This window comes from Maniola hyperantus, chromosome Z (assembly GCF_902806685.2).
Source record: "Maniola hyperantus chromosome Z, iAphHyp1.2, whole genome shotgun sequence".
Lineage (NCBI taxonomy): Eukaryota > Metazoa > Arthropoda > Insecta > Lepidoptera > Nymphalidae > Maniola > Maniola hyperantus.
The window spans coordinates 4208374-4235805 of NC_048564.1; the positions used below are offsets into that span (position 1 = coordinate 4208374).

Sequence of the window (27432 nt, forward strand, 5' to 3'; positions counted from 1 at the left end):
ATATTTTGTAAAGAAGTAGGTGTTTTCTATAAACTTTTGGCAAAAGAAAAATTTGCTAATTTTAAGATTTATAATATTACGTAAATAAACTAGCTTCAATTTAACATTAAGTACCAAATAAAGGTAGGAAAGGTTGGTATAAAATATCAAAATGAGAATAAACAATAAGCGGTAGAATTGTGCACTTTACTACCGCATTAACTACTACTAAACTTCCGTGGGAAACGCACTATTAAGTATAATTTTTTTTAACTGACCACAGAAAGTTTAAACTATCGTGAGATATTATATCTATTAAAATATTTTAAATGTCGAGCCAGAGATGTCCATTCTCTTCTCTAAGATTTGGAAATGGCATATATGGATTAGGATCCTTACATCATCCCAAATGACACTGCTTTTAAATTCAGGCAGAGCAGTCGTTTTTGGGGTTCCGTACCTCAGAAGGAAAAACGGAACCGTTATAGTCCTAACCGCTAGGCTATCCCAGCTTTTTTTCATACTATTATTAATTTATGATGTTATCACCCCTTTTACCCTATTCATTAATTATTGCTCCAGTTCAGATTATTCCTTTTGAGTTCTGTTGCTCTAGTAGAACAGTGCACAATGTTGCACAACGCACCACAACATAATAATAATGATTGATAGATAAACAATGCATTGCATTCATCATGTTTTTTAGGGTTCCGTACCTCAAAAGGAAAAATGGAACACTTATAGGATCATTTTGTTGTCTGTCTGTCTGTCGTGAAACTTATAGGTTATTTCCCATTGACCTAGAATCATGAAGTTTGGCAGGTAGGTTGGACTTAAAGCAGACATTAGGGGAAAAATCTGAAAACTGTGAATTTGGACACATAACACAAAAAAAATTTTGGTCATGAACTAATAATTAATTATTATTTACAAATTTCGAAGTAATATTCCTATATCAAGTGGGGTATCATATTATGAAAGGGCTTCACCTGTAAATTATACAACAAATTTTTATTTATTTTTAGATATAATAGTTTTTGATTTATCGTGCTAATTGTCGAAAAAAACGACTGTAGTACGGAACCCTCGTTGCGCGAGCCTAACTCGCACTTGGTCAGTTTTTAATATATAAAACATAAAAATGTTTCTACCTCTGTCTGTTATAGACTTTGAAACCATCAACGATGAACCATCATCATCATACGTGAGTACGTAGGTAATTTTACCATTCCCTTGCAAAATTTCCAGTCTCGTTGAGACTTGAGAAGTCGCATAAAACTTATCGCAGAACCGTTAACATAATAATAATCAATGACATGAGTAATAATTTGACCGTGGTTTTTCCCGAAATTATGGCCTTACCACATGATGATGATGATGTATCAAAGTTATAATAATTTACAGAAATGATCATAAAATTCCAGGGGTATCTTATGAGAGGCACACATCCTACTAATATAATAGTAGTACTAGCTTGTTCCCGCGACTTCATCCGCGTGGACTACACAAATTTCAAATTTTAGGGGTTGAATTTTCAAAAATCTTTTCTTAGCACTTAGATGTACGTCATAATAGCTATCTGATTGCTGATTTTCAGCCCGATCCGTCCAAAAGTGAGCTGTGCGTTGTTAGATCAGTCAATCAGCTTTTCCTTTTATATATTATGTTGGTATTTAGATGTAGTATGGTTAAGGATTAGTATGGATGAGATTTTTCAATATAGCATGGCGCTAAATGGTGATAAACTTTTTGGGAATTTTATGTCTCATATGGTTCTGTTGGCTTCTGAGTGATAGTCTGATGGTTCTTGAGATTGTAACTTATTGGGGATAATCAAGGAATCATTTCTTAGCTGACACCTATATGTCCTAGAAAAAACCTACCTCCCAATTTCAAGTTTGTTAGCTTAGTTCCTAAGATTTCATGATTAGTCAGTCAGTTAGTCAGTGAGTATATTTCGCTTTTATTTATATAGATAAAGAATTATGTTTTTAATTTATTTATAAGTGTAAGTACACAGTGTGCAAAGGCTGGCTCTCCTAGGCGGATATTTGTAGCATTGAGCTAATCCATATCCATACTACTTAATAATATTATAAAAGCGTAATAGTTAAATGGGTTCCATAAGTCAGTTTAACGTTGGACTATGATTTTGCTTTGCTCTTTATTGGTGGTCAAAGTTTAAAAGTAACCATAAGTTACCACAGAGTAACGACGGTGCTATATGATTACCTACTAGAGCGTACCAGAGGCGGAAGAGAGTTCGACGAAGCCGTCTAGACAGAGCAATCATGCGGTAACCGGTAACGAGTCCCGGGATCTCCATAGCATTGCCGGGACATTTACCACTAGATCAAAGGCGTTGGACTACTGTGTCTCCTTATACTGTGACGTCACTTTATCCGCTGGACATACAACGACCCGAATTCGTCTACAAATTCTTGTAGTAAGTTAACCGTAATGCATATGAAATTAGTCATTTTCGTCGTGGTCACAACCGATAGAGGACCACAGCTGGATTAGTATTCTGCATGGATTGACACAGAAAATGGATTTTGTATAGCTTGTGTCCAGCAGCAACCCGCATAGATAAAGTACGAGTAGGTATATTTTATTATGAAAATTCCATTCCCTTGATCTGATCTAGCGTGAGAATATTGAACGGCTCACGTTTTTCGTACGCTCATAACAACATGATAATTCGTAGTTAATGTAATTCAAATATGTATTGTATGTACATACGGGCTGAGATAAATATAATTGTACCACAATACATAAATTATAATTAATTGGCGTATGTAGCTATTGCATTAGGAGCATTTACTAGGTGCAATTATTTGATTAAAGAGTTTCCAGAGGATTTTTCAAAATTGAAATCCAAAGTCCACACGGATGAAGTTGCGGGCATCATCTAGTATATTTGAAAAGGAACTATTAAATAAAATAAGTCGATCAACGATTGTAATGGACTAAGAGCCAGCGCGTGCCAGACCTTCGTTATTTTATAAAAGCTGAAAGTTTCTCTGCCTATTGTCCCCAACACTGGGAGGAGCGTTTGTTTGGATCAGGATGGAACAGGTAATAAACATGTAAAAAATTTACGTCAAGGTAATTTTAAGACTAATTTAGGTAGGTAAGTCTAATTTTTTATATTTTCTTCGGAATAGTATTAGAAATCACGTCATGCATTGTCAGACATTTTAGTGTCGTGGTAAACCCCTGCCAGACACTGCTCTCTATCTCTAAGCCAATTTTCACGTTCGCGTGCCACGCGTCATTATTTACATCGCAGAAACCGGTTTCTGCAACTGTTTATCGAGAAATATCTGCCCCCACATTGTCATTGATAAGTATTTCTTACCTTATTATTAGAAAAATACAAATTGATTTCAAATTGTAGCTTGCGACAGGTCGACATGGTAATCGGGGTATGAGGCGGGGAGTCACCCACGCTCGCCCGCACCAGGTTTACGCGTAGATTTTCAAAAATCCCTTAGGAACTCATAGATTTTCCGTAAAGTAGCATATGTCACTCTCCAGGTCTTTATCTATACCTATGCAAAAAATCACGTCAATCCGGTGCACCGTTGCGACGTGATTGAAGGACAAACCAATAAACACTTTCGCATTTATAATAAGGGTACTGATTACTATACAATTAATCATACCCGCGTGGAATAGTGCCAAAAATACTGGCTGCATTTGACAAAAATTAAATAAAACTTATTGAATTAAAGGCGCCACGGCGCGGCGCGGGCGACGCGGCGGCATCGTCACAAAGAGCAATAAATAACTTTTGCCGATGGGCATGTTGAGTAGATTGTGAAATACTTATCGCTTGTACTATAGTTATCTATGTCATAGTTATTTTATGGGTTATTAGATCTTAGGTACCCATTTGGTTTTATTATTGGTCGTGTTAAAAATAAACAAAACTTTTCTTAGTATTACAAAATTGCAAACGACCGTATACCTACTTACCAAATGAAGGCTCATTTTCTATTCTCGATAAGAAATGCATTCTGGGTGCGGATTATTTTTAAGATTCTATCTAGGCAGGCGCGCTCTGTCTTAGGCTGCATCATCACCTACTATTTGCCAAGCGCGTCTATTAGGTATACTTATTTACTAGCTTATGCTCGCGACTTCGTCTGTGTGGACTACACAAATTTTAAACCCTATTTTATCTCATTAAGGGCTGAATTTGCAAAATTCCTTCTTAACGGATGTCTGCATCTTAATTATATTTATTATAACAAATTTCAGCCTAATCAATCTAGTGGTATTTGATGTGAGCTGTGCGTTGATAGATCAGTCAGTCAATCAGTATTTTCATGATTTAATGTCAGTTTGCATGATTTAATGCGCAGACGTACGCATTGAGGGTCAAACTTCTGTGCTACCTAATATTAATGTTTTTTGTATGTTGATAATAAATAAAATAAATATAAATAAAAAAGTTAGTGGTTTAGATGATATTTTCGATCTGTAATTTTTATGTTCTCGAATAAGTTTGGTATTTTTGTTTATTGTATTTTCATTTGAATCTAAAATAGGTGGATTTATATTATTGTTTTTGCAATAAATAAATAAAAAGTAACATTCCTTCCTTTCCTTTTATATATTTAGAAAAACGCATGCTATAAGGTTGTTGTCCATTGAAATGGAGGATAAACGGATTATACGGTCAGTCGAACAATAAGAATATTTGAGAGATGACGTGACCCGTGTATGGGGAACCCAATGCGTTTGTTTCAACCCGGTCAGACCACGATCGCTTCCTAAAACGTTGAGAAGTTTATCAAATGTGCATTGCATCTCACACAGCATAGAGTAGGTACACTTTTGTAGGTAAAGGAATCTTTTACCGCTATATAATACGGAAAACGTTAACTTCGGCATTAGATAACCTTGAGATATATCTATGCCTTGAGATTACCGGACTCGGTGCTTAAAATGCGGAATTTAACAAAAAGTGGTAGATTTCTATGGTTTTCCTAGTTGAGGTGCCACTTCACTGAGATCTACTAACCCATTATACTTTATTTGGTATAAGGGGTCGCGGAACGGACTATTACCACTACGTAAAAAGAAATTACTATACAAACCACATACACTAAACTTATGCATTTTTATTTGAGAATTATTCCACCAAATAACCTTTGCTCTCTACTAACGAATGCTTTAACTGTATCTTATATTATCGTAACAGTAGCAACATAACTATTAACTAGTTAATCTGAGAAACGCAAAAAAATTGTTTGCGCTTTGTTATGCATATTCAGTCAGGTAATAATCTAAACTCTGACTAGTTTTAACAGTCTAGCTCTAATCTACATTTGAATCTATTTTATAATCGAATTTTCGACCGACTAACTTCACTAACTTGACTAACTTCAACGGGTTGCGAAGCTGATGTGACAATCGGCAGGGCACATAGTTCGTAAAACCGATAGACTTTGGGGTCCCAAGGTGCTGGAATGGCGACCTCGCACCGGAGGATGCAGTGTTGGAAGACCCCACTAGGTGGACGGATGAAATCAGACGAGTCGCAGGGAGCCGCTGGATTCAGGCAGCACAAGACCGTGGCGTGTGGAAGTCCCTACAAGAGACCTATGTCCAGCATTGGACTTTGTCGGTTGATGATGACGATGAACTTCACTAGTTATCTCGCCTGCAAGCGGAAAATGATTTCGTTGCCCTTCATTGTTGTACCTAGATGTGTTTTGCTACTAAAGTATTCAAAAAGCCTATACGGAAATAATCGAGTCACTACGCATTTTTGGAGGCTGCTCATGTTCAATATTGACAAAACAGAAGCAACTCCAGGGTCATCAGCTGGCATCAATATGAGCAATGCGTGGTCTCGTCGGACCATATTCAAATTGAATGAGTTAATTCGAACAATTATAGGGTTTCCACACGTCCCGGACGTGTGGAATCCACCGTCCAAAAACCTGTTTATTTCATGTTTAAATAAAAGCTCTCATGAATCAAGTCTGAGCCAAATTGATTGACCTGCGATTGTTTTTCAACAGGATACGAAACATTTACGGAATCGCTTCGACGAAGATGTACGTATAGATATTTTTTCTTTTCATTAAATATATATTTTCTCATTTATATTGGTTGCTAGTTCTGTTGAAATTAATTAAAATTATCATGACGTGTTTTTGTGTCTTCAAAAAATCTTTTTCAGGTGCTTACCCAAATAATAAATAATTCATGAGCAAAAAACCTCCTAATTATACAGCGTTTAATGAAAGAAGTGAATTGCAAACAAAGATGTGATCACTGCGTTTTATGCACGATTTCTTTCGCCGCGAGTGAGTTAACTTCGAGCCAATGACATTTTGTAACGATAGTAGGATAGTGAAATTAGCGCGTGTGAAAACTTTTACAATCTATGAATGATATTACACACACAAGACAATTACATTCATATTACATGGCTATAAAAATTCATACTTAATCATCATCATCATGATCAACCCATCACCGGACTACAGAGCGCGGGTCTCCTCTCAGAGTGAGAAGGGTTTTTGGCCATAGTCTACCACGCCGGCCATGTGCAAATTGGTAGACTTCACACACCTTTGAGAACATTATGGACAACTCTCAGGCATGCAGGTTTCCTCACGATGTTTTCCTTCATCGTTAAAGCAAATGATATTTAATTAATTAAAATGCACATAACTCCGAAAAGTTAGAGGTGCGTGCCCGGGATCGAACCCCCGACCTCCGATTAGAAGGCGGACGTCCTAACCACTAGGCTATCACAGCTTATTAATAACACAAACGTAAAGCAAAACTAAAAACAGGCACGAGAGTGGAAGGGCTATCGCTGTACAAAATATTGTGACCCAAGTTTCGTACTTATAGTATACAACGTATATTTACTCCTTTACCAACATACACACTTAGTAATATTGAATTAGTCAATCGTGTTTATTTTATTTTATGGTGAATTTAGATTTAATACTTGGGTATCCAAAAAAGTATAATACATTGAAATATCAGTAATTATCGTTTTTTTAATTTTTAACATAAAAGCGTTTTTTCACAAAATTTTCAAGTTGCTGCCCAACTATAATTATGTAGGTAAAATAACAAAATTGTGAATTGACAAGAAAAAGAAGCGCAAAACATGCACCTAAGAATTTGAATATGGTAATATAATTGCGTAACGTAGGTACATACATAAGTAGTCAAAATTTGTTTAATTAAACCATTGATTTATAAGTCAATGAATTAAACCGTTATCAATAGATGATATAAATAAAAAAGGCCTATTAAAAATTCAAATGTTAATTATTTCAAACCTTGTAAGAGCTAATCAATATAAAATGTGTCAAGAACATTAATTTATTGTGCCTACTTAAAATTAATAAGAGCACCTTAGAACCTTTTGTGTACATAAAATGCGATAGTGTCGGTCTGTAATTAATGATTATTATAAACTAGCCATCCCGCTCCGGCTTCGCACAAGTGGAATTTTAAAAATCAGTAAGGGGGTGAAATTTCCGAATATCATGAAACATATTTATATTCATTTTTGACCAAAAAGACAAATACCCACATTAATATAACTTGAAAAATTACGGACTTCCAAAAAATTGTGAAACATGGTAGGTACTAATTCTTCATTTTTAACCGAAAGTCCAAATATACAAATTTTCATGAATACGACACCAAACTTGAAAATATGACGGACTTCTATATATATATATATATATATATATATATATATATATATATAAAGGAAAGCTGACTGACTGATCTATCAACGCACAGCTCAAACTACTAGCTATTATGACGTGGACATCCGCTAAGAAAGGATTTTTGAAAATTCAACCTCTAAAGAGGTAAAATAGGGGCTTGAAATTTGTGAAGTCTACGCGGACGAAGTCGCGAGGATAAGCTAGTTTTACTTAATATTTTATCCCCTAGGGGCAAATTTCCAGAAATCCCTTCTTAATGAGTGCCTATAGTAGGGCCTATGGAAGGAACCGGTTAGGCGCGGCGGTGCGCTAATTTATCAGTCAGTCAGGACATGTATTTTTATGTATTGTATAGAGCATCGATTTCACAGCTGTTCTTGCTGGGGATAGATCATCGAATCTGGGTCCTCTCACTTCTAAGATCACAGCGTTCACCACTGCGCCAGAGAGAACTTCGAGTGATGGACGCAAGAGAGAGAAGAGGTAATCACTTAACATCAGGTGACCCGCCTGCTCGTTTGCTCGCTATATCTATTAAAAAAAAAAAAAAAACCGACCGAAAAGAGACCGAGTGGCCTTGGTGGCGCCTCCGCAGCGACCTCCGGCCGAGTTTCGTCATGGAACACATCTTGCCCACTGACACCGCATTAGGAAGTCAGGTAGTCGTCGTCGTTTTGTCACACCGTTTCGTCACATTAATTGGTTACACTCGCTTAATTAAGGTGGCTCCTAGAGCAAAACCTTTGCAATAGTTAGTTATTCGAAAGAAATAAAGTACCTATCTTGCAAAAGAACATAAGTAGGTACTGTTAAAAAGAAGCAATGTTGAAAATTTCATTTTGACTGCATTGCGTGTAGTGGTAATTTGTTAATTCTGTGTTTAAGTTGTACATACAATCTGCTAATAAAACAATTTATTGTATAGGTATGTAATATAGTATATACTCTTCTGATAGATCAATTATTTATAACTGCACGTTTGATTTATTTTAAACATTTTTCTAGTATTATTACAAACTAGCGACCTTAAGAAGAAAATAAAAAGTGAGTTAAGTTGTTATTCTTACTGACCGCTAATAATAATAATAAAATAATCTCAAACAATAATTAAAATGATAATCTCAATATTGGTGATTGTGGTAGCGTTTGCCTAATAATGAATTTCAAAGAAATACCATCGAAATTGTCGACGTATTCTGTGGATTTCCTTTCATTGGAAACGTTGTCCTGACAATTACGAACACAACAAAAAATAGATCGAACCGATCTCAAGTAATTTATGGTGAATTCATACATGCGGCATTTTATTTACATAGAAAGGCCACGACTTCATCCACATGAATTAATTTTTGTATTGATCCCGCGGGAACTCTAGGATAAAAAGTATAATATAATATCATTCATTGTGCAACCTATCTTTGTGCCAAATTTTTCACAAATTGGTTCAATGGTTGTGCCGTCAAAAGGTTACATAAACTTTCGCATTTATAATATCAAGTATGTATAGTATGGACTAAAAATATTAAAATGTATTAAAATATTCAAATCCCACGTTGACACTTACCTTACAATACAGCAGTCACTAAAGGTATTTAAAAAACTGAAGATTTAATGCTTAAAATTTTAAACACGTACCGTTGAATGGTTAATTGTTGCAAAAATTTTGTTTTTCTTGAATCATGCATAGAGATTTGTGTTGTAAATTGGTCTGAAGTAATTGCAACAACAAAACATGGTACAGCAATGCTGAGTAGATTAGTTTTCGAAAACTTTGCAGCTTTGAAGATTGACTTTGTAATTTCGCATTGTATTGTGAGTCTACCTGTCTAGCTATTTCCTGATGATGCTTCGGTGTCAGAGTGAAACGTATGATAAGTGTGTTCTGGAAGATCTGTGTGTCGCTGCGTCTGTAGGTAATGTTTGCTTTTCCTGATTCTTTAGTAGTGGGAGGACGGACGGTGATCGCATACTGCGCGTTGCACCATGCAACTTTGTCTGATTTTATGGACACCTGCTTCTATCCAAAAAAGATATTTAGATATACTTCATTTCAAAATAAAAATTAAATGAGTACACAGCAAAAACTAAACTGTATAACGCGTAAAATTTAACTCCTCACGCGCCGTTTTAACTTTTGTGTCAAACTCCACGTCAAAAGTACGATTTTAGTCCTTCTTTTAAAGGTCCGTACTTTTGACATGACTTGCAGTTGACCCATAGAGTTAAAATGGCGCGTGAGGAGTCATTCTGTACGTATTATAGATATTATGAAATATTCCAATTGCAATTTTAATAAATGGGTCAGTAGACATCTATTTACTAGCTGATGCCCGAGACTTCGTCCGCGTGGATTTACGGGAACAAAATCCCGCGGGAACTCTTTGATTTTCCGGGATAAAAAGTACCCTATGTGTTAATTCAGGGTATAATCTATCTTCATTCCAAATTTCAGCCAAATCCGTCCAGTAGTTTTTGCGTGAAGAAGTAATGTGTATGTTTGATACACACACACGCATACAAACTTTCGCCTTTATAATATTAGTGTGATTGAAACATGATGCTGCAATGGAACAAGGAAGATGATGAGGAAAGAGAGAACAACGAGGAGCACGAGGGAGTACCTTAACCTGTATTTAACTATCAAGATTGATTGGTTAATCTGATTGGTTGTCTTTTTTTTTCAAAGAATATTAGCCATGTTAAATGACTTATATTCCCCTTTCCTCTTCAACTAAGCGTCAGGCTTGTGCTAGGAGTAGGTACGACAATAGTGCAACGGGCGGGATTTGAACTTTCGGTTTTCAGTCCACTCCTTTACCGGTTGAGCTATTGAGGCTTTGTTAATGTTATTTGATTAATTGGGTAATCAAATAACATTAACACATGTTATCATGAAAAATTCATTAATTAAGTAATTTATAAGGAGATGTCTACGTGATTGCTTTGTGTAATTCACTAAACAAGCCAGTCATTAGGTATAGCATGTTCGTTTATTTACACCACATATACATACATATGCAATATACATTGCACACTTTACATATCAGTACCCTTATTATAAATGCGAAAGTGTGTTTGTTTGTTAGTTTGTTGGTTTGTCCTTCGATCACGTCGCAACGGTGCACGTTAATCCGTAACGTGATTTTTTGCATGGGTATAGATAAATACTTGGAGAGTGAAATAGGCTACTTTGTACCCCGGAAAATTCCCACGTAAAAACCTAATTCCACGCGGACGAAGTCGCGGGCATCAGCTAGTATTTTAATAAAGCTTCTGCAATTGCATAGCTTCCTTTAGACGACCGCCCTGGAGCTGTGGTCTTATAAAAGGGGGTCTTGGATATGATTCTGCTCGTATGAACCCTCGTAGCTTTAGTTTTAAGTTTGCGTTATAATTATCACCACTATATCTTACAAATCTAACACCATACCAGACCATCAATAAGAATAATTTATTACCTATTTTGAATAAATCATTTGACTTTGACTTTGACTTTGATTCCTGGTAGAGACAATTTGGAAATTTATATAATTTTTTAAATTAATAAATTTTTATTTTTTATTTTATCTTTGAACCGGTCGAGTGCAAGGCTTCGGCCGTTGATAATTAACATCCTACCAGCAAAGATGTGCCGCTACGGAGAGAGATAACCCGCTACTGCCAATCGTATAAATATTATATCTTTATAATATTAGTATAGATTAGGGAAAGTAGTAAAGTGCCTTCATTATAATTTTAATTAACTACCAAACTTTTAAACTTTAACGGGGTTTGACAGGGTGTTCAGCACCATGATACTAGTGTCTGGTAATGCATGACGTGACTTCTAATACTATTCTGAAGAAAAAATGAGGTTTTATACATTGACGTAAGACTTTTTACACCTTTATTACCTGTTATCACCATGATTCAAACAAACATCCAAACAAACTTTCCTCCCCGTGTTGAGGTCAATACGCAGAGGAACTTTCAGCTTATAAAATAACGAAGGTCTGGCACGCGCTGGCTCTTAGTCCATTGTATTGTATGATATAAATGTTAATGACAGATTTTCATCAACTTAACAAACTGTACTATACTGGTAGTCTCCTCTTACTCATTAATGACTAGGTATTATAACGGTCAGTAAACAGGTTTTAACTAACAAGAAAATACTGAAAAATTACCCATGACCGCCAATTACCTAAACTTTCCTATTTAACGCTGTCGGAAGTCATAATTTCCGTACAATGCCGCGTAGAAACCAAGTGGGGAAAAGTGTTTCATAAAAAACATCAGGTTAACCCGCTTCCATATTAGACTGCATTATTACTTCGCAGTTCGCAACAGGTAAGATCGCAGTCAAGAGCTATATTTTCGTCAAATAAAAATTTTTTATATAACTAGCAAGATTTCCTAAAATGAGTCAATAATCTTACTAAATGTTTACTAAAGCATTGTTTCAAAAAATATTGCGTAGGTAGGTAAGTTGCTTTACGTATTTAAAAGTCCATTAACATAATGTTCTTATAATGTCTTACGCACTTTGTTTACAAACAAATCTGCGCGCCATTAACGCGCTTGTTCATGCGCAAGCGCAGGAAAAGCTTTAGGTCGTTATTTTCCTTTGCACGAATTAAAATATCGCAGCAACATAATAATGTTAAACTTTATTAATTTAATCTTTACTTCATATTTTAAACATAAATATAATATTATGATGTATGTATCTACAGTTACTTTAGAGTTTGATTGAAATGAAGTAATTTTTAATTATATTAATTTATTTAAGTACACAAAAACTGGAACTCGCACGCAAATAACAACAATCGAATTTAAAGGTTGAGCCTTCCCAAAACAGGTAGCGCACCTGTTTTGAGAAGCTCTGTCCGTTAATTACGGAAGTGAAGTACGGAATGTAGGTAGGTACCTGGTGCCTTTTGACAATATGATAATACGCATATTATTGTACTTACATATTAGTGTATTTACAGACCACACATTATGCAAAAATACCGACCAAAATATTATCGAGAATGATATAAGTAGATAGTTCATTCACCGGTGATATCAGCCAATCAGCAAAAGATGGGAGAAACAAGTGTAATGAAAAGAATCATGCGCACTATGTTCGCTACATTGTGTCTCTATCACACACGTAGGACCAAGAGTGTTATGAAGAAGAATCACTCACTTCTTCAGCATAAATGCTTTGCTGAGTTCCTTAAGGACTGTGGAGACGATAGCGCCGGCGGCTGGCACTGCCAACACCGAAGCGTCCATGCATACAGAAAGCGCAGCGGGCGCCAAGACCCCCAGCCGACTCAGTCTAAAACTATCCTTTGACATCACTTCAAATTCACTAACGATATGTGTCTTAAGATTCTCTGTTCGCACACGACCGTAACCGCAAAGCGATCTGCTTCGCGCGCTGTTTCGAACTTGAATGCGCACTCGTCCGATCACTAGTCATCATTCGCGCCACACGCCATTGACCATAAGCTGCGAGTAAAGCCTGAAACACACGGCTCCGGAAACCAGCACGGCGAAATGTCACACTACACGCGTATGCGTGTACGTGTAGCAAAGTGGGATTTTCACAACGCGGAATCTACATCTCCTGCTGATGATCCGGTGTCCAAGTGAAACGTAAGTTAAGCGTGTTTCAGAAGATGCGTTTTCCTTCATTTCTAGTAATGGCAGTGTGGGTCAGTACCAACTACCAACTGAAAACATTTTAATTCTTTTTCTCTGAATATTCGTGGGTTTTGGTAAGTCGGAACGCGAGTATACTTACGTCTTTTTTTTTTAAAGTGTCATTTATTACAATAAACAAAAATACCAAACTTATTCTAGAACATAAAAATTACAGATCGAAAATATCATCTAAACCACCGCTTACGTCTTATTGTTTTTATTTACTTTTTTTTTATTTTGTTTCTTATCAATATGCACACTGTCCTTACAGGGATTCCTAACCTAATGCGAGTATACTCTAAAGTCTCAGCTATCTTATACATTCTAAATTATTACTAGATACTTAACATCAGCTATCTAAATATCATTCATACTTAACAAATAATCCATTTAGCTATTTTAGTTAACCTTCTAGGATCCGTGGCTACTTTGGATAAGTGCGATGACGCAAGGTATCGTCGCGCGTTCTGTTTATTTCAGCCTTAAGTACTTATATGATTAAGTATTACCTACCTACTGCACCCACGACTTAAAGGGAACTTAACAGGAAGGTGCTAATCTCGTTTCACAACTTTAAAGATAACGACGTTCCAATTTAAGCAACTTGCCGTGCATAGCCAAAATTTATCGTACCTACCTACTTTATATAGAGTCGCCTGTTATTATTCTCGCTAAATAACATAACTATATGGAATTGAAGATTACGGAACCGGACCCACGCTTTTTTAATATAAATTTATTAAATTAGAATGATTTATTTGTCTCGGTTATTGTATGGGTGATTAAAAAATTATAAATCAAAAATAAATATCATCTAAACCGCTGTAACGAGGCAGGGTACAGATAAATATTTATTGTATAAGTTAGATAAAATTAAGTACATAATATAAAATCATGTTAAATTAAAAACTCATTAAAAACTAGATGATAATGACTTGAGTTTTTGATAATCCCGTGGGCACTCTTTAATATTCCGGGATGAATAAGTTATATGCCACTCTTTAGGTCTTTAACTATATCGATAATCAGGTCGACCCGTTGCTTCGTTGCGGCGTATTTGGAAACAAACTAACAAACTCACTTTCGCATTTTATAATATCGTCCAATAGTAGCCCACAACAATTTACTGATAGGTTCCTAAATGTAATAAAATAAAATACAATGTCTATACCTGGAACCATAAAATAGTTATATTTACCTGTAAGATTCCCCGTGCGTCATAAACTAGTTGCGAATTATTTAATAGGAGCTTTTAGATAAATTGTATTTGATACCTATGGCAATATAGGTACGTAATATAACTTCTATATCAGCTCAAGTATGATTGAACTTTGTAGGTACATTATCAGACGAAAAAACGTGAATCAAAGTCATTGGGTTAGAAGGTTTTATAAAAATCATTCAAATTCTAAAATTATTACTGTCCATTATAAGTTTAGTCATCATTAGAAATATGTAGATTGTATCCATTTTAGTCATATTAATCACTTGATAATCGCTTCATCGGAATAATATGTTAATAGGTTACGTCGTATTTTTCTGAATTGATTTGTCGCTTTTTTTTTTTCTATAAAAATTCTTTCAAATTTTCATCATCATCTGAATACATTGCTGGCCCATTGCTGAAATGTGAAGTTAGCTTAGTTAGCATTGCTTTCTCCGCTCTCTCCTCTTACAATATAAATTATATTAATATAAGCAACTGCAAACGATAACTTTGCAACGGAAGAACCTACTATGAATTTTGAACCTACACCCTTTCGTATTTCAGCCTACCTCGTGACCAATTGAGACATTGGGGTTTCAAAGGTTAAAATCTTTGACACGTACCAGCAGTATCATAACTCTATGCGTAGGTACCAGGTACCTATATCATACCTACTTTACGTGTCACAAAGCTGCATTGTTACATTTTCCAGTAAGAAAATATAACAATCTAAGTGACGTCCATTTCAAATAGGTATGATAAAAAGTCTTCCTGCTTCATGGTTGGTGACTTCAAGGTAACGTCAATTGAGGAACATAGTACCAACTCTTCTTACAATCACCTAATTAATTTATAGCAGTTCCTGATGATGATATTTTGTCCAAACTTATTGAGATAAATTGGCCAATTTCAAGTCTTTTTTAGTTCTGAATGATCATCATCATCAACCCATAATGTTGTCCATGTTGTCCACGATGTTTCCATTCACCTTTAAATCAAGTGATATATTTGAATTGCTTAACAACGCACATAACCAAGCTCCTCTCGCAAGAGTTAGAGGTGCGTTCTGGGGATGAAACCCCCGACCTCCGATCAGGAGGCGGGCTGGGCTTCCTGACCACTAGGCTATCACAGCTAATCAAAATATACACAGGTATATTTATTATTTATTGTGTATTGACAGCCAAATTCGTCCAACGTGCCAGACTTAAATAGCATAATGAGCAATTATATTTTCACCACATCCTCTAACCGACGCACTGACTATGCACGGGGAATACGTAATAGGCAAATCTCGTGTAACAAAGGATATAGGGAGGCCTTATTTAGCGTCACGAGTCATCTTTCTCAAGGAAGGTCAACAAACAAGACCGATGTCACGTAGACCCGGTGAACTGCGGAGAGGCCGAGTGGCCTGCACTCTGATTCATTTCCTGGTCGGTTTGGGAGTTGCCGCTGAAATAGGGAAGAAGCGCGAAGGCTTTGACCCGCGAGTGTAACTGCACGACAAAGTCACCTTGGATGCGCGTTCGCGACTTATACGGACGTCATCATACAATTCCTAACATTATCATCATCATCATCGTCATCATCATCAGCATCATCATCATAGCATCAGAACACGGGTTTCCTCTCTTGAATTGGTGATGTATATTACGTGACAGGTCGAGATGGCAATCGGGGTGGGGACCCGCCCGCGTTATCCCGCACCGGGTTAGCTCGGACCTCATACCTATTGGGGTATTCTCATCGGCGTATCGGGGTATCGAGGTATGGCAATCGTGCCATCTGGACATGTCACACACTATAGATGTACGAACGACTATGGAGCAACAGTGTTATTAGTTAAAATGAGACCAGATCATTGCGGCTAATTGTGTTGTTACATTTCTAAACTAAATTAAATTAGCAGGTCTAAACACGGTCTAAAAGTGCTATCTTTATCTATTTTTTTATCTAGCAGGTTTAGATTAGAGATCGGTACTTACAACAGAGTTCAAATAGAATACAAACTATATATCCTGGTTTCTTACTTTGTTAGGTATAAAATAGATAGGTATATCTACTACACAATTCAATTAAAGTCCAAACCCTTTTATATCCATTGTTTTATTTAAATTCAATTTAACTATATATAAGATATAAATAAGGGTAATCCCTGTATCAAATTAGAGCTAAGTATCTACCCAATAGCTATATAGGTAGGTACATCTTGTTTCAAAACGTGACTAGGCATAACAAACACAAATCATACATCAATTCCATTTATATATGTATACACTACCAATCACCTAGAGGTCATCCTTAACAATATTGTTAGGTATTCTTTTCTTGATCTGTGGTTACAGAATCTCCGGAAGTAAATTTATCTACTATAATGTTATATTTATTTTGAAGTTGTACAGCAAGTATTGCATCGCAGTCCAAAGACTTGGAACGATTCCTATTCTTTAGATCGTTTTGATTGAGCTCCGCAACAAATTTTTTTCTTGAAACCACCAACAAATCATCAGAACTTGAACGAATTTTCTTTAAAGGTTTTTCTTGGATTCGTTTCTGTGCTCTTATACAGGAGTTCGTGATGCCAGAGAGCTGTCCTAACTGTTGTCGACGAAACCGCATCCGAGGTAAGTTCCTATCACCTTCCTCGCGCCTTGCCAGCCAGTAGTGGTGAGTGATCGGATCCCGAGGCCCCCAGTGTCGCGAAGGCCTGAACGATGACTTCAGCTTCTGCAATAAAGGTCGCACATGGTACTTCCTTAAATACCTACTTAGTACGTACTCGACATAAAACAAGGAAATGGAGATCGAGGCAAATAACGATTGCTAAACGAGGTCCCTTGACTTAGGACTTTGCGGAAAAGAGTAAGTACAACAATTCGCCATCATAAAATATTCGCATTGCCGAAATCACTTGTTTTTAAAGTTATGTTAGTAATATTGTTTATTTTTATACAAATACATTTTTATTAATGATAAGTAGGCAAGATGTAATGCGCAGACGACAGACGTACGCATTGAGGGTCAAACTTCTGTTTTTTTGTAATTCGTGCTACCTTATATTAATTTTTTTTCTGTAAAACTTAAACAAAATCTGTGTCTATAGTATACACCTACTCGTAGTTTAAAACAAGAGTGAGGTTTATATGAATTCACCATTTCATATTTGATCATGTCATTGCTTTCCATTACATCCGATTAAATTGTCATTTGAAGCAAAGGGCTATAAAAAATAAAATAATTATAAAAATACTCATTTTAAGGGGCAAACTACTGAATTGTTGTATTTGTAATTCGCCAGAATATGTTGTAACATCATCATCATCATCATCATGATCAACCCATTGCTGGCTCACTACTGAGAACGGGCATCCTCTCAGAATGAGGAAGGTTTAGGCCATCGTCTGACACGCTGGCCCAGTGCAGAGGGGTAGATTTCATCCTATTACATCATAACAAACTATTATTTCATTTCACGTATTAGTAGGTACATCTGTTACATATCTTACCCCCAAAAGATCAAACTGCACTTGTTTTGCCACTGATATAGCAGCAGAAACTAAAAACAGGACTAAAACTGCGCTGATGCTGGTGACGAGACCCGCCGCCTCCCACGGCGCTTCGAGCCAGTCCGGCTTGTTCATAAAGCAGGTAATGATCCACCAGAGGGTAAATGACGTTATAATGCCAGGGACTGCACACCAGCCACACACCCAGTACTTGGGAAGTTTCCTTCCTAGTAGGAACTCGATATCTTCCACTAACAGTTTCCATCCTGAAGAAAAAGTATGTATTTTAGCATTGAAACTATCGTGAGTGATTTCCATATTATACATATCTTACATCCGACTATACTCAAGTGTTTAGTCGACGTTAGCCCGACTAGTTTCAAACCCATCCAGTGTATTTTTTCAAGGATTTAGTTCGCACTCTCAGACTCCTTGGAAAAGGACCCCGAATGGGTTCGAAACTAGTTGGGCTAACGTCAACTAAACGTGAGTAAAAAGTATGTATTTAAAAAATGTTGAACTGCTACACAATTTGCAGTAGGTATCTAATTAGCTGCCTATTAGTGTGTTCAATTGCTACAGCTTGAATTAGACGACTCGCGTTCTAGCATGTACGTGACAAATTCACAACGTACGTAACTTCAATTGAGTTCAGTATGTAGGCAGCCTTACTGCCTCTGAAATTTGACCCAGTTATAAAAGTGGTACCTAATCTGTATTAGGCTTGTAGATATAAGTAGATAGATGAATAATACTCTTAATTTGTACAACCACGATAAATTTAGAAAAAAAAAAAAAGATCAGAAATACATACAAAGTAGAGTAGTATAAGATACAAAAGGTGGCTATATTTTACTTAATGACATGGCCACCTTTTACTAAGTCCTAGACTATCTATACTAAGAAAACATAGGTTAATACTGAGGTCTAGCTGAAGCATAGTAGAAATTGTCCCTTAACTTACCATAAATAAAAACGAAGGCACATATTTCAAGCACGGTAGTGAAGCTAATGAGACAAGGGATTACGACATCTTCTATCAGTGCCAGAGCTGATTGTCCAAAGATGCATACAACGAGAGCCCCCGCTGCACCTACCGCGGAACTGCCGACAGAGATATGTCGCCACTTGTGCCCTCCAACGCGACGAAAACGATCGTACAACGGGTAGAGCAAAGTTAGCTGAAAGAAAGCAATTTTGAACTGTCACACTAATTTTTCCTTCTCATTCTGAGAGGAGACCCATGGGAGCTCACAACATGCCGGCGATGGACTGATCATGATGATAATCATGATCATGACACTATTTTTTACAAAATGATCAAGCAAAATATTTGCGTACGTCAAATGTTGAGAAAATTCACTACACAGTCGTTGTAATACTTAAAGATCATTGATTTTTGTCATTGTAAGTAGTCTCAATCGATTGATACTGTCTAAAACTATACCCATGTCCTATACTACACCCATTATTCTACCCATATACACTCATTAGAGCGCTAGCTAAAACTTAGCGCTATTATTATACTACCAAAACACAATTCAATATCAAAAAACATTTGCCTTATACTTGTAATTTTAGTGATTTAGATTTTTTTAACCCGTATAGCGCGCAAAACTCAGAGTCAATGCCCCACCTACGCCACAGCATCGACCCCGCTGCACCTATCTACGCAAAATTCGTTGACCTGTAGCGTCAGTCAGGAGTTTTATTTGCAAGACACTGCGTACTTCTAAAAATGTGTTTTTTCGCGTTTCTTTTGTGGTGTTTTATGAGTAATAATCAATACTTACTATCACCTATCTTCGTTTTATCTAGCACTAGCTTATGCTCGCGACTTCATCCGCGTGGACTACACAAATGTCAAACCCCTATTTCACCCCCTTAAGGGTTGAATTTTCAAAAATCCTTTCTTAGCGGATGCCTACGTCATAATAGCTATCTACATGCCAAATTTTAGCACAATCCGTCCAGTAGTTTGAGCTGTGCGATGATAGATCAGTCAGTCAGTCAGTCAGTCAGTCAGTCAGTCACCTTTTCTTTTTATATATTTAGATTCTAATTGCACCCTGTATTGTTAACAGTAAGGTTACTGCTCTGTATTATCAAATATACTTACCATAGTAATAATTCCTGAGGTCGACAACATAGTGAACATGAGGATCGACCATACGGTGTCTAAATTCCTTTCGGCTGATACCTTATAGATCTGGACTATCACGGCCAGGTTATTTATCTCCTTATCCCCAGAGCCTGCCACCGCAAACCAGAATAGGATTCCAAACCAACCAGCCAAAACATTTGCGCCGACAAATGTCAAAGTAGCCCTAGAAATATAAACCCCGTCCTTTAGTTTGGCTCGTCTAGGCGGGGGCACTGCCGTGCCCCCTGATAACAAATCCATACCTTTTCTTTTAATAGCCTCATCTGGTGACAGAAGGGCTGGCCCATTTTTTGCGCAACGGATCAGCCTGGCTGTATTCTTGGCACTATTCCACACGGGCATGATTCGTATAGTAATTAGATAAGGCTAGCTTTAATTTTTATTGTAATATTTTCATTATTATAGCAAAAAAATGAAACCTTTTCTTTGATTTTGAATAATACAGACCTACCTACCATAAAGGTCTTATTTTCAGGCAGATCTCTACTCTGCCTGTCTCCCATTAATAATGGATTTCCAATAATTTTCTTAAATAGTTTCGAATGGTCATGATATTGTCCCATAAAATAAAATCATTGTACTGACCACTGAATATTAGTGTTAGAGTATATCGAATCGCCAGCCGAAATGAGGTAGCCCCCAGCTATCTGGTTAGACAGCAGAACCTGCACCACTGCACTGTGCCAAATATTCGGTCGCAAGAAATTAACCCAGTCATTGCTATTGACCAGTGATGGTACATCTTCTCTTTTCCCCACCACTGATAATATTACCACTCCTAGCAGGAGAACCAGAAAACCAAATGCATAAAAAATCCTTTTCATAAGTTTCACTGGATTGTACAGGCTGGAAAAGATTTGCAGATGGAATTAATAAATACATTTTTTGTTGCAGTGAAATCTGAAAATGATACTAGAACACCTGGGGAAGAAATCGGATACTGAGAGGTTTTCAACGCTCCTTTCAACCCTCCTTGAAACTCGTAGCCTTAGGTACTGCTTGGGAGACTAGTTTATTTGAAATGAATGACTACCGTAATTAGATAACCTACTATAATTTAGATTCTTTAGAGATAACCTAATGATTAAGACGTCGACTTCCTAAATTCGGAACGTCGGGACTTCCATCCCGGTTACGCACCAATAATTATTTTTCAGAGTTATGTTTCGCAAGCAATCTTTTTAAGCAATTAAATAAGTCCTCCATAATGTTCTCAAAGGAGTGTGACGTTTGCCAATTTGCACTTGGACAGCGTGGCGGACTATGGCCTAACTAAACCCTTCTTATTCTGAGAGGAGACCCGGACTTAGTAGTTGGCTGGTGATTAGTCTCGATTATACTAATAAAATAGAAAGCAAAATATCATCCTAAGTAATAATGTCAACTATTGCATAAAAGCAGCTACTTAATAATACTTTTGTTATTTGCATGTAATACTAAAAAATACGGATAATTTGGTACCTATCTATATTACCACTACCCATATTATAAATGCAAAAGTGTGTTTGTTGGTTTGTCGCTTTGTCCACGTCCAATCACGCCACAAAGGAGCAACGGATCAACGTAATTTTTTGCATGAATATAGTTAACGACCTGTTAAGTAACATAAGCTACTTTTATCCTGGAAAATTAAAGAGTTTACAAGGAGTTTAAAAAATCCACGTTGATGAAATCGCGAGTAAGCATCAGCTATCACCTAGTTGATTATAAAGATGAATAAATAAACAATGAGGTCCCAAATTTAAATAACCAGTGACCATAGTTAGGTGCGTACTGTATTGTATACGAAAAAGTGTGATGTAACAAAGGACGATAAATAATAATTATACTCACATAAAAGGAAACAGTATCCAAAGTGCAATGACAATAAACGCCAGCGCTATATAATATTCTGGCTGTTCGCCGATGGGAGCCAAAAAGGTTTCTCTGAAAGGAATATTTCATTACTTAATGTACTCACTAAACATCTTGTATTGGATGACTTTGTGCGGAGAGACGACCCACAGTAGAAGGAGAGGAAAGAGCCCCAAAATGCGAATGCCACAAAGTTTTCAGTAGTAAAGAAATTCCTCTATCAATTAATAATAATACTTGATAGCTCACATACAAGCTCGTCAAGAAAGTAGAGGATATACCTACTTAGTCATTGTCAATTCTAGGGTACCATTCGAGGTAGGTACCTGCTTACCTTCATTCTTCGAGGAGCAGTAAACTTTTTTCTAAAGTTTTGTAAACAGCTATTAAACTTGTGTAAAGCTACAGACAGATTGCAGTATAATAGAGTCTCGAGCACGGCTGAAGCATGATCATACCCTTGCGCCAAAGCAGACGAGTGCGCATACCTACTTTCACATAAAATGTATGACCCCTATCGCTTTCTGTTCGTCACGGCAGACGACACAGTAATGTGTATGCACCTTAACAGGTATTGAACTTACTTTAAACAGCTTGTTGAGTTATATACAACTTCTATATCACCTTCCTGCAATAGGATAAGTACTTTGCCTCAATTTAAATGTTCGTAAGAGTTGAATTTTAACAAAATATTTTAATCTAAATATACAAAACGAAAAGGTGACTGACAGACTGACTGGTCTATCAACGCACAGCTCAAACTACTGGATGGATCGGGCAGAAATTTGGCATGCAGATAGCTTATGGCACAAGCATCCGCTAATAAAGGATTTTAGAAAATTCAACCCCTAAGAGGGTGAAATAAGGGTTTGAAATTTGTGTACTCCACACGGATGAAGTCGCGAGCATAAGCTTGTGGAATATAAAAATTTGTACTGCAGTGTACGAAAATAACATTCAAGATTGCCATTCGAAAAAAGGGGCTGTAAATTCTTAACTTTTAAATTCCAACAGGCTCATAGTCCTAATTAGTTCGTACCGTGTGTTAAGCAACAGTACCTAAGTGTGGGCAACAGGTGGTTGGCTGATTCAAAGTGCCAGTTACGTAGCTTCAGTCGAATTTAAAACGTACGGTAGAATATTAATTAAATACAGACGGCCCACCACGGGATATTATATTTCTATGCTTTGTCGTTCATTGACCAAGTGACACACTATATTTATTACACTAGCTGATGCCCACGACTTCGTCCGCGTGGATTAGGTTTTTTAAAAATACCGTGGGAACTCTTTATTTTCTGGGATAAAAAGTAGCCTATGTCTTTCCTCGGGATGTAAGCTAACTCTGTACCAAATTTCATCAAAATCGGTTGAACTGTTGGGCCGTGAAAAGCTAGCAGACACACAGACAGATAAACAAGATAAACAGACACACTTTCGCATTTATAATATTAGTATCTGGATTTTGGCAACTTACCGATGTCTCTAAAAGTGTTGAGCATTCTAACATAGTAATAGGATTGTTCAGTGTATGAAATATGTATGTGATTGTGATCGCTACGTAGACCACCGTGTACACAGAGCAGATGAATGATATCAGCAGTCTCATAAATCCAACGCCTGAAAGAAAGAAAATAAATAACATCAAATGTAGCAAAAGTTTTCAGAACAAAAATCTTACAAAACAATTCTGGTGCAGGTACCTACACGACGAATTATAAATTTTCGCCTTTACAAACACATGGGAAGTTTTTCAGGCATTCTTCAGCATTTAGTATGCAAGGGTTGGAGATAAAAATCGTTATCTAGTTTTTATTTAAATGTATTACGACTCATTTATATTACAGGGGCTGAATACTTTTTTTTATTCAGATACAAGTTAGCCCTTGACTGCAATCTCACCTGGTGGTAAGTGATGATGCAGTCTAAGATGATAGCGGGCTAACCTGGAAGGGGTATGGCAGTTTTTATTAAACCCATACCCCTTTGGTTTCTACACGGCATCGTACCGGAACGCTAAATCGCTTGGCGGCACGGCTTTGCCGGTAGGGTGGTAACTAGCTACGGCCGAAGCCTCCCACCAGACCAGACCAGAAATTTAGAAATTATAAAATTCCAAACCCCTGCCAGGAATCGAACCCGGGACCTCCCACTATTAAGACCACAGCGCTCACCACTGCGCCAGGGAGGTCGTAAATATTTCGATATCTGAATGGACATTAAGTAGGTCGGTGCCCAAATGCGTTGACCGTATATGTCTGTGTAAACCATTGATGTTGTAATGGGTGTAAACCGTTCGTCATTAGAATTTGTTCTTTTACAATATCGGTGACCGAAAACGAGTACTTAGTGAGTACTCTAAGTAGTAAGTGACTTCTGCAGGATATTTCGGAGAGTGTGCCCAAGAACTTTTCGACTGGTTCCTCCTTCACCTTTCTACTATCGTGCCGCAAGGCATCGCCAATGTCTGCATCCGTACCTAGCTGTTGAAATTCCACGGATACGTACGACGCGATTTGCCTCCACATTTCTAATTTGAACCGCTAGGATTTGGAATGCCCTTCCAGCATCAGTTTTCCCCTCCAATTATAATTGTTAGTGTATTTTTAGGAATTGTTTAAATTAAAAAAAATATCAAGATTATTAATTTATTATTAGAAGGTAGTTTAATAAGATCTATATTTGACTCATTCGATGTCATACGATCTTTTCTGGGAAGCCATTTTGGAGGAATTTGATAGATACGGGTGTTTGACGGTTTTTAGGCCAGTCTCGCACTGACTCGAGACTTCTATGAATACAATATAGAAGTCATTGCCTGCAACCGAAATAATGTAAAGGAGTCATTAAAATAATCTGGTACCTTTGAAAAATGGCACGGCCCGCCATATTCCCACAGCGTCTTGTTGGCTGAGCTGGCCTACAGAGAGCTGGAGTAACGCCGTAGGGAGCGCTACTAGTACCGCGGCGACAGTAGTTACAACAGCGCTGGTTAGTCCGCCATAGCGAAACGCATCTCGAGGCGCGCGCCAGCTACTGCCGAAACTTAGAGCAACGGCCAACGTGCATAGGTGAGGCTGGATTGATCTCCAACTTAACACGTTCTGTAATCGTATTTTTTTAACTTATTTTTTATTCGGTGACATCAATGGTATTCCTAATACTGATAAGATACCTATCACCCAGTGGCGTGCAGCTCATAGAAGCATAAACGCACTGCTTACCCTCATTGTAAGAAATCAATGCTTACTTTTTCATTATAACCTGCCGTAAAATTATTAATTTGTGTTTTTGTGTTTTCTTTGGTTATTTATTAGTAAGTTGTTAGTATACTCAATTGTGTTAGTTTATCTTTTAGTGAAGTAGGTCGATTTAAATTAGTATGTAGTACAGTTTTTATTATAAGAATAGATATAGGTGTATGAATTGCGTTAAGGAAATATAGTAGTAAGTTATGTACATAGTATTAAGAGCGCCACCTCGCCAATAAACTAGCCCACCAGTTTGGCGAGATAGATATGTAGGAAACTCTGTATAATTAATATGAATAAATAAATAAATAAATAAATAAAAACAAGTTCATACCTAAATGCATACCCTGGCTTGAACTCCTGTGCACGCCAATGCTATCACCATCATAATTATCAACCGATAGACATGCATTTCTGGACATGGGTATCTTGTAGAATAGAATATATTTTATACGAGTAAATTTTTACAAGTGCTTTTGAATTGTCAAATAATCTAATTTAATTTACCACTGGTTCGGGATGCCTACACACGGCATTCTGAACCAAAGAACCTTCACCTGAAGCTTCAGTGACCTTGAGTCTGATAAACTCTAAAAATTTGGTGCAGAAGGGCAACAGGAAACCACTGCACTACGGAAAAGTGGTTTCGAAAGAAATCATCATGATCAACCCATCGCCGGCTCACTGCAAAGCACGGGTCTCCTCTCAAAGTGAAGAAGGGCTTGGCCATAGACTACCACGCTGGCCATGTGCGGATTGGTAGACTTCACACACCTTTGAGAACATTATGGAGAACTCTCAGGCATGCAGGTTTTCTCACGATGTTTCTATTCACCGTTAAAGCAAGTGATATTTAATTACTTAAAACGCACATAACTCCGAAAAGTTAGAGGTGCGTGCCCGGGATCGAACCCCCGACTTACGATTAGAATGCGGACGTCCTAACCACTAGGCTATCACAGCTATGATAAGAGACAAATGGTAATAATAAATGGGAATGTTTATATTACGAAATACTCGTATGAAATTTTCGTAGGTAGGCAGTTGTCTATATAAAAATATTTTAAAAAAGCTTACTAACCTTAAAACTGTTAAAAGTAAAACTGCTCATCCTTCCTTAAAACTTAGCCACACACGAATGTCACATAGCACTAAATCACAACTCGCATAGATTGATAAAGATGTGCATGGGACGTATGATCCGAACTCCGTGGCCGGCCCAGATATTTCAGAGATAACAAGATATCGGATGTATTGACGAGTCGATCTCTTAGATGGACTTACTTATCACGAACTAGCTGATGCCCGCGACTTCGTTCGCGTGAGTTTCGGTTTTTAAAAATCCCACGAGAACTCTTTGATTTTCCGGGATAAAAAGTAGCCTATGTCCTTCTCCGGGATGCATGCTATCTCTGTACCAAATTTTGACAAAATCGGTAAAAACGGATGGGCCGTGAAAAGTTAGCAGACAGACAGACACACACACTTTCGCATTTATAATAATATTAGTATGGATTATTTTGAGAATTACCAAATTCTTAGTTAGCTTGCCGAGATACGTACAAACACAATCACAATAGAATCTCACAATTATTGTCCAATCTCAAACAATAGCATGTACTAGTAAATAAAATATCATTAATTGGGCCCATTGAAAATATTCGCGCAAATTGTTTACTAACATACCTATCAAAACATCGTGAAGAAACCTGCATGCCTGAGAATTCTCCATAATGTTTTCAAAAGTGTGTCAATTCGCACTTGACCAGCGTGGTAGACTATAGTCAAAACCTACTCCATGAAAATTAAAGTGTTATTTCTTGTACCATGCTACCGAACATTTCGTGTGCGAGTCCGACTCCATCCCATCCCATTATTTCCATTAACAACAATAAGTCGCAACTGGAAAAAATCTGAAATATTTCACTGACTCTACACTAATTTTGAACTTCGACTAATTCGAGCCCGGGACCTGCCACTAACAAGATAGCGCTTACCACTGCGCCAAGGAGGTCGTCAATAGTATAGGAAATCACATAATAGTATAAGAAATAAAACAAAGGTTTTTTTG

At 37.1% G+C, this 27432-nt stretch overlaps 2 protein-coding genes across 2 annotated transcripts in view; both read right to left on the reverse strand.

The window, feature by feature from the left end:
* The window catches only part of LOC117995298 (tyrosine-protein phosphatase non-receptor type 11-like), a 60778-nt gene extending 47710 nt beyond the window's left edge, over positions 1 to 13068 (reverse strand). Inside the window, exon 1 of the mRNA XM_034983288.2 lies at positions 12874 to 13068. Within this exon, the coding sequence (XP_034839179.1) occupies positions 12874 to 13028 (155 nt within the window). The 5' untranslated portion in view covers positions 13029 to 13068. The remainder of the gene's footprint in view (positions 1 to 12873) is intronic.
* Positions 13069 to 16879: 3811 nt separating this feature from the next.
* Positions 16880 to 24638, reverse strand: LOC117995665 (sodium- and chloride-dependent neutral and basic amino acid transporter B(0+)-like). Its single transcript, XM_069508805.1, has 9 exons — positions 24485 to 24638; positions 23588 to 23730; positions 22695 to 22738; positions 22090 to 22182; positions 20842 to 21102; positions 20212 to 20419; positions 19057 to 19273; positions 18093 to 18358; positions 16880 to 17313 (listed from the first exon to the last, which is right to left on the reverse strand). The coding sequence occupies exons 1-9, from the start codon at positions 24636 to 24638 to the stop codon at positions 16900 to 16902; spliced, it is 1800 nt and encodes a 599-aa protein (XP_069364906.1). The 3' UTR covers positions 16880 to 16899.
* Positions 24639 to 27432: the final 2794 nt, after the last annotated feature.